Source organism: Aquila chrysaetos, chromosome Z (genome assembly GCF_900496995.4).
Source record: "Aquila chrysaetos chrysaetos chromosome Z, bAquChr1.4, whole genome shotgun sequence".
Taxonomy (NCBI): Eukaryota; Metazoa; Chordata; class Aves; order Accipitriformes; family Accipitridae; genus Aquila; species Aquila chrysaetos.
In genome coordinates, this window is record NC_044030.1 from 76,411,769 (window position 1) to 76,422,128 (window position 10,360).

At 60.6% G+C, this 10,360-nt stretch overlaps 1 protein-coding gene across 6 annotated transcripts; it reads left to right on the forward strand.

The window, feature by feature from the left end:
• The first annotated feature begins 1,808 nt into the window (after positions 1-1,808).
• On the forward strand, positions 1,809-10,212 carry LOC115337127. 6 transcript variants are annotated; one of them, XM_041121046.1, is made up of 11 exons: positions 1,809-2,034; positions 3,564-3,806; positions 5,208-5,498; positions 5,895-5,992; positions 7,341-7,533; positions 7,760-7,871; positions 7,984-8,230; positions 8,496-8,535; positions 8,778-8,926; positions 8,985-9,052; positions 9,645-10,212. In XM_041121046.1, the coding sequence occupies exons 1-10, from the start codon at positions 1,923-1,925 to the stop codon at positions 9,033-9,035; spliced, it is 1,536 nt and encodes a 511-aa protein (XP_040976980.1). In that variant the 5' UTR covers positions 1,809-1,922; the 3' UTR covers positions 9,036-9,052; positions 9,645-10,212. The 6 variants fall into 6 exon arrangements, with proteins under 6 accessions (XP_040976980.1, XP_040976982.1, XP_040976983.1 ...); XM_041121048.1 differs by having other exon boundaries at positions 9,006-9,052; XM_041121049.1 differs by having other exon boundaries at positions 8,821-8,926.
• The last annotated feature ends 148 nt before the right edge of the window (positions 10,213-10,360 follow it).

Genomic DNA, 10,360 nt, shown 5'->3' on the forward strand with positions numbered 1-10,360 from the left:
AACCCTGAGGAAGCGCGCCTGAGAAGCTGTGTGCTCCCAGAGCAAGGCTTTGGGTTGCTACTTTCCCTCCTCCCCATCCTACAAGTAGCATGGTCTCAACTAGGCCTAGCTGGACCTCTGTGTTGGTCTGTGACCCCCTCCGTGGGTGTTGGTGCTCATTTCCCATTTTGTGAGGTGCAGCCATCCCTGGCTTTCTTGGGAAATCCCCATCCTGCAGCCTTTGGGATCTGCTCCATCTCAGCTGCTGCTGCCGCCCCAGCGCAGCCTCCAGCAGCCACTGTCTCTCCTGTGCTGGGGGATGCTGGTGCCCAGTGCAGCCTGGAGATTGAGGGGCAGCCCGAAGGCTCTCCTTGGTGAGGAGGATACTGCTGGAAGATGGGGCAATCGACCGCTCTCTTCTCCAGCCTTTTTTTTTTAGCCTGGGATGACCTGCATGTGCCAGTAAAGACATGTTTTGGCAGTCCTTCATATGAGCTGTCTGACCACCACCGCGGCACTGCAGCTGGCCCCCGAGACCAAAGCATCTCCTTCTCATGGAGCTTTGTTGGTCTGACCTGTGTGCCTGATGGAGCTGCTCTTGATGGGTGTTGAGCAGAGAGGGGAAGAGGGAGCTTGACCCCGTGTGGCTGCTGCTGGTTGAGAAAGTGGAAAGCGCAGGGTTGGGATATGGGGAAATGGAGGGTTGGTTTGTGCTCCTGCCCCCTCCTGTGTTGCCCCGCTCCCCACTCCGTATCCCCATATCCAGTCAGTCCCTGGGCTGTCAGCCTCATGACTGCCTGCTCTGTCTGACAACCTGATGGTTTGGAGGGGGGTGCTAGCCCCCCCCGCCCCAGCTCCTGCCTGGTCCCCTCATTGCCCTTGTGGGGCCATGTTCCCTGTGGGATGCTGAGCTCACTGCACATGGTTGAGGGGAGGCCATGGACAGGGTTGCTGTGGCCTGGAGCTGTGGCTGACAGCCTCCCCAGGCCTTCAGGGCTGCGCTGTGCAGCTCTGACGTGCGTTTGGACGGGGCGTGCGTTGGGAACCAGTGAGTGGTGGTGCTCCCCGCGTTCGTTCTGGGCAGGAGTGTGTCCTGTGCATGTGCCGCGGGCAAAGCTGATGGACGAGCCTGGTCTTTGCTCCTCTGCAGCCCCCGTGTCTGATCACCCAGTCCTCTGGGATCTGAGACATCCCATGTGGGGCTATGGGAGGTTCTGGAGGAAAAGAAAAGCGGGAGCTGCTGTGGAGCAAGGGGGATGGTTTAGTAGCTCTGAGTGAGGGTTTCCTCAGGCACTCAGCTGGCACTGGAGGGCAGGGTGGTCTGCACCCTTGGGGACAGAGGAGAGTGTTGCCAGGCGGTGGGGGAGGAAGAGGAGAGGAGGCAGCTGGGGATGAAGGAGCAGGGAAGGATGAGCAGGTGTGTGTTGAGTGTGTCTTTCAGAAGGGCCAAGGACTGTTTCAGGACTTGAGGTACTCCTTGCAGCTCACTTCCCCATTCCTGTCCCTGCTTCCCTATGTGCTTTCTCAGAAGTCCTCCATCTCCTGTGATCACTGAGGGGAAGTGCAGTGACTCATCACAACTCTAAAACCCATGCAGTGGCATTGGGAAGCACACAGATATTGCCTCAGAAATAGGAGCAGCACTTTGTGAATGCACTCTGGTAACTAGGAGGGTTTTGTGGGGAAACTCCGGGATCTTGACAGGTGTTCCTCTGTTGAATACCAGAGCCTGGATGCCCCTGGGGAAAAAAGGCAGCAAAAGGCAGCAGCACTGACACTGATGGGAGGGTCCCTCCCAGGAAGCCTCCTGTACCTCATAAGATTTCCACACGTGTCTGTTTCCTTCCTGTTGTTGCAAGTCTTGCAGTCAGTCACAGATGCCTGGGCTCAGAGGCAGCGAGTGGGGCTGAGGTTTCAGTCCTGCCTGGGGACTTCATGCTAGCATGGCCCTGCAGTTGCTGGCTCTGAGGTTTCTCCTGGTCCTTTTATATCTGCTGCCAGCACAGGGCCAGGAAGAACCTGATCCCAAGGTCCAAGGAGTCCCCTGGAAAACAGGTAAGAAGCAGTTCCTCCTCTTCCCTGGAGAGATTTTGCTGCTCTTCCTCCTGCAAGTTTGATGTGCATCTTTACTGCCGGCAGCCCTGGGCTGGAGCCCAGGTGGACCCCTGAGGACTGTGTCAGCTGGGGCATCTGCTGTCTCCGGGAGACCCCGGGGGGAAGGAGCCACAGTGGGGTTTGGGTGTACTGGGGGTGCTGTGAGACGGATGGGATTGGGCTGGGCAGTTGGGGATGGGTCCATGCCCTGCACCGAGCCAGTTGCCAGTCGTTCCCTGGAGGCTGCAGGCATGAATCAGGCATGAATTCATGCATAGTGCGTCAGGGGGAAGGGTCTTCAGGGAGCAGGGCTACCACTTTCTGTACACACCCTATCCCCATGTGTGCCCGAGGGACACTGTGCCTGCTGAGAGCAGAGCAAAAGGGAACTTGCTGCCGCTTTGCCAGCTGGATGGGCCTGGGCATGGGGAGCGTCTGTGTGCCTGGGCATGGGGTAGGTCGTAGCAGTGTGTCAGCGGGACACAGATGCTGGTTGCCGTGCTCAGCTGGGCATCTTTTGCTTTGTGCAATCGGGGTTGTTTGAGAGCAAAGCCTGACCATAAGTGGCTTGTTCCCCAGCATGTCTGTACTTTTTCATGGCTGTTCAGAAGATGGTCTGAACCTTGTGAGATCCCTTCTCTGCCCCTTTGGGAGAAGGAAGATTGTATTTTAAGCACTCCGAGGACTCCCAGAGCCCCTTGCAGAGGCTGGAACAGGGAAGTGCTCCTTCCCAGGTGCCAGCATCTTTGCCTGTAAGAATCATTGCCACAAAGCCTCCCCCCACAGCACTCAGCAAACTTCTGGGACAGGCTGTACCTGCTCAGCCTGGAGGATGGTGAATGTGGTGAGGAGGGGATGTGGAGGAGGGAGCAGGGCTTGTGGCAGGGAAAAAGGGCAGGGGCTGTGGTAAAGCAGAGGATGTGAATGGAGAAGGCATTGCTCATCCCCATGTTCCACTGCACGGTGACATGGGGCAGTAGGAGAGTAGTCGAGGGACTGACTGAGCCAGCACAGGGACCCCTGAAGTGTAACAGGGACATCTCTGATCCCTGTGGGAAGGATGAGCCATGGCTGGAGAGATGTGCATCCCAGCAGGGCTGGTGGTGCCATGGCCCATCAAGGGCAGCCTGAGCTGGGGTGGGTGACATGTCTGAATGAGTGGCTGGAGGGAGTCTCCTAGTGCAGGGGTGATTGTCCTGGGAAGCTCCCTGCTGTGGGCTGTGGACTGTGGAAGAGGGAATATAGTGTCCCTGGACACAAGGATGAATGGGGAAGGTTCCTGGATGAGTGATCATTCACACTTCTGGTACACAAGGAGAGCTCCCTCCCAAGAAGCCTTGCCTGCGCGTCATATCCTGGCAGATGGACATGTCATTTTCCCTCTCCCTTCACGGGCTGGATGGATTGCTGGGGATTTCTCTCCCACTGCCCACACATGCCCCACCTCATCACCTCCCACCCCAACTAACACCCACTTTAACCTCTGCCAGAAATGTGCCAAAGACCCCGATGGGACTCAAGACTCCGGCTGGCACCAGACCAGGAGAATTACAAGAAGAATGAAGAAGTGATGTTGAGTTGCATTGATGGTTTCCAGGCGCCCTTCACCCATGTCAAATGTTCAAATCAAGTCCAGTACATCAGTTATGGGAAACCTGTATTCCAAGAAGTTTGGCTTGGAAAGGACAGCAGCAGTAAATGGATTCGCATTCGGTCCAGCGTGGAGTGCATTGGTAAGGGAGGCATCAGGAGCTCTCCTGGCTGCCCTGCTCTGCCCTTCCTAAGCAGGGGAAGGCAGGCTGTGCATGCACAGGTTTCAGGCTCTTTGCCTGCCTGGGGAAATGGTAGGTGCTGCTGAAGGCCGTGCCGAGGCAGCCCCTGAGCCTGCCCTGGGTCTCGCCTGCGGTTCACCTGTGGGTGGGAGGTTCTTGCTGGACATGCAGGTCATAAGGGTATCTCTGAGGGCTTCTGGCAAGAGTATGTGCACGAAGGAGAGAAGCATGGGAGAGCTATGTGTGGTGGAATTTGTGGTCTGCATGGCATCACGGTTGGTGCAGGGGGATGAGTGGGCTCTGCTGCCTGTGTCCTCTCAGACCAGGCAGCTGTGAGTACCACAGCTTGCTCCCTGTAGGCTGGTGCCCTCCAGGCTCTGTGTCACGGTGGGCACAGGCTTGGCACCATCTTCTCACAGCTTGGGGCACGGAGGAGTGCTCTAAGGGAGAACAGGGCAATAGCGGGCTGATTTGGGAACCCGGAGAGAAGTCCCTGAAGTTTTGAAAACAATAGTCTTCTGCTGCTCCCCAGCTCACTGAGGGCCACGAGACCTGGGCCACAGCAAGAGGCCTTGGGGCTGGTTCCCCACAGGCAGCTGTGAGCATGGGTAGTGTGGGGAGGTCTGTGGGAGGGGAAAGGGATGCTTCTTTTGTGACCCACCCCAAGGGACAGTTCCGTGCATGGCCCAAGCTTTCAGGGTATCCCCCCTGGTGCCCTTAGCTGCTTTGCTGACTTCTTGTGGCAGGTTCCTAAGACATGAAATAGCCCTGGCTTCTTAGATGATGCCACAAGGCACCAGCATCAAACGCTGGTACATCAGTCACTGTGCAAGCTTTGTGCACAGTATGAGCCCGTTGTGGGTGCCCCAGTCCCTCAAGCTCCTGCTCCTTGCCTTTCCAGGGAGGCTTGGGGGAAGCAGCACAGGGCCCTTTTCCTCCTGATCCCTTTCCTGGGGATGTGGTGTAGGAGAGCTACTCCATGTAGTGTCCTAGAGCTCCATCTCTCACTATACTGTCAGGCAAAATAAGCCTTTCTCCTGGGGTCTATGCAGAGCACGAAAGGGCTAGGTCTCTCTAAGAGCTGCATCTGTTGGACTGTAGAGATGCTAAGACCCACAGACACCTCAGTTTTGACTCAGTGGGGAAAACTGCCTTGAGCAATAGTAGTCCACACATTCACCCACATTCGTTCCTGTCCAGACTCCTCCTGCTCCCCTACCAAAGAGCTGGAGTGACCAGTTTCAGCCTCTCGCTTTGCCTCCCACCCAGCTGGTGGGGAGCAGGGCTGTCGGACTGCAGCGCCCTTGCACGGCTGGCAGGGGAAGGGGAGGGGGTGACCCTCTTGCAATGTTTCCTTCACAGACGTCCTCCAGGTTGTCCCTGGGACCTTGGAGGTTTCCAGCACCAGCATCAAACTGAACTGGACCTGCAGGCTCCCTGATGCCTGCCAGCAGGTTCGGGCCAGGTGCCGGCTGGAAAAGAACTCCTCCCTTCCCTGTGAGGCTGAGGAGGTGAAAGGAGAGGAGATGCTCCATGGCCAGGAGGGAACATTTACCTGCCCCCCTCTGCAGCCCTTCACTGACTACAGTATCACTATGTACCTGCCCCCCAGCACGATCCTTTTCACATGGGTTGCCAGGACAGAGGAAACAGGTATGTGCACATGAGTATAGGAGAGAAGGGACAGTCCTGGGCTGTGTCACAGGCCGGGGAGGTCGATAAACGTCCCCTTCACCCGGCAGCTCAGCCGGAGCATCCACTCCGTGCAGTGATGGTCCTGGGATCAGGGCTGATCGGATCCTGTGGGGCTCTGGGGAAGGGGCTGTGCAGGGCCCTGGCGCAGAGCACGTCCCCTCCTCGCTCTCCCCCTCCTCACCACACCATTGCTGCTCCTGCTGCTGAAGCACATGCAGCCTTTGTGGGGGACAAACCCTGCTCGGGGGGTCCCTTGGCGGACTGTCCCCTGGTCCAGCAGCTGCCTGCACCCTGCTCTGGGCTCAGCCCCTCCTCACCGTGCCCGTGCGTGACCCCGTCCTCCTGTGCTTCCAGTGCCGGACAAACCGGAGAAGCTGTGGCTGGATCCCAGCACAGGGTCCCTCAGGTGGAAGGCGCTGCCCTCCTGCAAGGGGGAGATCATCGGATACCAGGTACCAGGGGACCGCAGGCTGCCCGTGGTCTCCCTCGCCTCGCCAGGCACCCCTCTGCCTGGAGCTCTGTGCAGGCAGCCTGGGGGAGAGCGGGGAAGGGAAAGCCGTGATGACCCCCAGTTCCCAGCCAGTCCAGCTGAGTGTCTGGCTGTGATGAGCACGAACGTTTTCTCTCTCACCCTCAACGTTCCTGGTGCTGCGGAGTTGCCCGGAGAGGTGGTGGGTGCTCCCCGGCCTCCGGGCTTCCTCCCCGCGTCCGCTCAGCCTGGGGTTTGGCAGACGGGGGCTTGGTGTGCAGCACTTGTTGACATGTCTGCTGGGGTGGCCTCCCAGGATTTCCTCTGCCTCTTGCGTGCTTGTTTCTGGTTCCTGCCGCAGAGAAGTCTGTAGTCTGAGTCATCCTCTGAAAACCCCTCTTCTTTTGGGAGAGTTGCACCGGTCCTTTGAGTTCTCCTTAGCGTGTGGCTCAAAGGGCCTCGTCCGTCTGCGGGTTTGGGGCTCTTCCCACAGTGCAGCCCTGCTCTCTAGCACTGAGGCGGGGTGAGACCCTTACCAGCGTGCCCTATGCCCTCTCTGGGCACAGACCTCTCCGTGGGGTGACAGGGACCCAGACGTGCCGGTTCGTCGCGCCCCTCCGACCTCTTTGCTGGAGAAAGGGGCAAACAGGGGCCCTGGCGGCATTGCTTGCGGGTCTGTCCCAGCCGGTTACCTGCTCCCGGACACCTCTGTTTGCGAAAAGAATCCTTTTTTTCCTGCCTTCAGGTAGCTCCTTATTTGCATATTCCCAAGGTGCCATTTCCATAAAGACCCCGAGAGCAGTGAGGGTGGCCCGGGATCTCGTGGCAAATTCAGACGACGCGCATGGGGAGCCCCCGTAACTCTGGCTTCCCCTTTTCAAGCAGACAAAGCCTTCAGAGCCCGAGCTTGCACGGGAGGAAAGAGCAGTTCAGGGCTCCTCTTGCGGGGGGTGTCACCGGGGTGCCTGCGGTGTTGCAATACCACAGCAGCGACCTGGCCTCGGGCTCACCACGCGTATATACGCCTCTTGGAAGAGACAGGCTCCCTCGTGCCCGCAGCTCTTCACAGAGCCTTGGTCCTTTGCTCACAGGGGCAGCTGCTCCGACACCCTGAGCGCTGGCTCCGGAGCCCTCCTCTCCTCCTCTCGTCTGCTTCGAGGTCCACGCGCGGGGGCCAAGGCTCCCCTCCGGGAGCCGTCCAGAGCTGGAGCGGGCGCAGGGGAGGGAGGGGAGGCTCGCAGGGCTGCTTCGCTCCGTCTCGGTGTGCTGCGGGCAGGTTCCCAGAGGGCCGGTGGGAGCTGCCGCCCTCCAGCTCTGCGCCCTGTCCCCAGCTGAACGTGACGGCCAGGAGCGCGCAGGACGGCAGCTTTCTGGAGATGGAGCGACTGCGGCTGAGCAGCTCCGCCACGGAGCACCCGCTGCCCGAGCGCAGCCCCGGCAGCAGCTACGCGGTGGCCATGCGGGGACTCACGGCAGCCGGAGCCGGGGCTGCGTCGCTCTGGGAGTTTCAGACCGACGGCTCGGGTGAGGCTCGCCGCGTCCCGGCCCCTCCGCGGAGGGGCGGCCGCGGCGTGCGCCCCGGCTGAGGCAGCTCTCCGTCCCCAGCCCCGCGGGCTCCCGGCCGGCGCCGGGGAGCCCGGGCACGGAGCAGCCGTGCTCCGCAGCCGGCGCTGCCCGGGGCTGCCCCCGCTCCCCACGCAGCCCCCGCGGCGCTGCCCGCTGACGCTTCTGCCCCGGCCTCCCCCTCCAGACACCCCGCGCCCTCTCGACATCAGCTGCCGCGGCGTGCGTGACATCTCCCCGTCCCGAGGGACCGCTGTGCTTCCCCTCCGCCCCGTCGCCCGTCCCCCCGCGGCGGCCAGGTGAGCGCAGCCCGCGAGCGGCCGCGGGGCGGGTTTCCCCGCCGGCAGCACTTGCCCGCAGCCGCCGCCGTCGCGCTGTCTCCCCCGGCCCTCTCACCGCCCTGCCTCGCAGGGAGCACCAGCTCATCGTGGTCGCGACGCACAACGGCACGGCGGTGGAAGGCGCCTGCTCGGGGGACCCGCAGCCCTTCAACGCCAGCCGGCAGCCCGGCCCCTACGTGGCCGCCGCGCTCAACCTCACCGGCCCCGTGGACTTTGTGCTGGGCGACGGGGCCCACGGGCAGGGGTACCGCAACGCTGCCCTCCGTCCGGGCCGGGACTACACGGCCCTTCTGCGCCTCGTCCGCCGCTCGCAGCAGGTACCCGTCGCGGGGGGCTCCCGCTCCCCGGGGACGCCGAGCCCCTCGGCGGGGTCCGGGCCGGCCGCCGGCGGCGAGGAGCGGTGCCGCACGGGCTCCGCTCCTGGCCCCCGCGCCGAGAGCCCGGGCGCCTTGGCAGGACGGCGTCCCCGGGGTCCTCAGCCGCGGCCGGAGCCTTCGGTGGCCGTGGGTGGGAGGCCTTTGCCCCCAGGGCAGGCAGCGGGGCAGGAGCGGCCTGAGCTCTCCCTCCCGTCTCTTCCAACAGGCAGACAAGTTCACCTGCGTCTGCTACAGCTTCTCTCTTGGTAAGTGGGCTCCTCGCTCCCGGTGCCCGAGCCTCTCTTCCCCCATGTTCCCCTTTCCCAGCCTGGCCGCTTCCCACGGAGAGGAGCTGGCTGAGCACGGGAGCCGTGGGGTTTCGTGGGGGGCAGAGGAAACCTTTCGTTTCCCATACATGGGGTCATCCTCTATCTCAGAAGAAACCTAAGCCAAGACACACATCTACACACTTACACATACCCTTTGCCATCTTTGGGGTCATTGCCAGAACATGGCCCAGGCTGTGGCACCCACTCCTGGCTGTTTGTTAGTTGCAGGGCAGCCTCCGGGCCCATGGCATGGGACTGTGATTTGGGTGGTTGTGCTGTTGGCACTCTTACTCGTATCTGCAGGGATCCTGTGGTTCGTGCTTTGCAGGTGAGTAGGAAGGGGACTTGTTCAGCAGGGCCATGGGCAATGCCAGTCTTTTGCTCAGGGGTCTCCTTTGCTTTTCCAGGAAAAGGAAGTCTTTGCCCAGCAAAGCTAAGGAGGATAATTAAAAAGGTAGGAAAATACAATTCTCTGGACCCCCATCACAGAAAGGCCTGTAGGGCTGGGTGGCAACTGGGAGGAGAGCAGAGATCTCCCAGGAGAGCCTGACCCTCAGGAGAAATATCTGCTCATAGTCTTCACTGACATGTCTCCCCATTTGCCCCAGCCCTCTGATACTGGGGACAGTGAGGATGGCTCTGTCTGCTAAGCTCCACGCAGCAGCAGAGCATGGCTCCAGGCACCGCTCCCAGCCTGCAGCAGAGGCACGCAAGAGCAAAACCAAGCATCCCAAAGGGTGGCTTATGGCTCAGCCCTTTGAGGGACCCATGGCGTGTCATACCCCCCAAGGGGAGAGATCTGCTGGGAGGGGTCTCAGGGGAGTCAGACTGAGGGACTGCTGCTCTCGCCTGGGCACCCGGTGGGCACCTCCGGGGACCTGTGGTTGGGCACAGCTGGGATGAAGGAGTCAGGCTGTGGCAGGCACTGCCCTGTGCTCCAGCCTGTCTCAGACACTCGTGAGTGCAGGCAGCTCTGGTGATGTGAGCTCCCCACGCAGCCGAGGGCATGCAGCAGCCTCTACCCTGGGTGGCCTTGGTCTCCACAGGTAAAGGTGGCCAGGCTGGAGATCAGTCACTCCAGCCCCTTCCCAGGACCACAGGAGACATTCAGAGCAGTGAGGGAGCAGAGAAGATTGGGAGGATGACCCCAGCTCAGTGCTGATGGCTGCCAGGCCCCCTGGCTCACCTGTGACTGTGACCAGCACTGGCGGTCTCATCCAGTTCAGCAGAGCAAGAGGAAAACAGGACGCCAAGGAGGGTTGTGAGTTCTTTCTTTCCTCACTCCCTTCACCTCCCAGCTTTCACTTACTGCTGTTTTAAGGCCTTTGAATGCAACTTTCTGTAGTTCTTTTTTTAGGCTTTGCTTTCATTTTTGCTTTCCTGGAAGCAGGAATTGTATGCCAGATTTCACAGTCCCTGACTCACACGGGCTCAGGCTGAGGGATGGTCCATGCTCCTGCCATGTCCTGTGCTCCCAACCCCTCTCCCTGCTCTGTCTGCTGATACTGAGCCAAATCCAGGGCTCTGCTGGAGCTTGCCCTGACTGGGATGCCTTCATGACTGCCTGCTGTGTCTGGACAATCAATAAAGCCTTGTGGTTCGGAGGGGGCTGCAGCTCCTGCCTGGTCCCTTCATTGCCCTTGTGGGGTCACATCGTCCTGCAGGGAGCTAACTGCACCTTGTTGAGGGGAAGCCATGAGCAGGGCTGCTGTGACGCCATGTCCCCAAGTGGTGCCTGACAGCCTTTCCGACCTCTAGGACT

Bases quoted from the DNA above. Each gene is read 5' to 3' on its own strand.
- LOC115337127 (XM_041121046.1), top strand. From the start codon at position 1,923: ATGGCCCTGCAGTTGCTGGCTCTGAGGTTTCTCCTGGTCCTTTTATAT. The intron at 5,499-5,894 runs GTATGTGCACAT...CTGTGCTTCCAG, and splicing joins TGCCAGGACAGAGGAAACAG to TGCCGGACAAACCGGAGAAG. The intron at 8,927-8,984 runs GTGAGTAGGAAG...TCTTTTGCTCAG, and splicing joins CTGTGGTTCGTGCTTTGCAG to GGGTCTCCTTTGCTTTTCCA.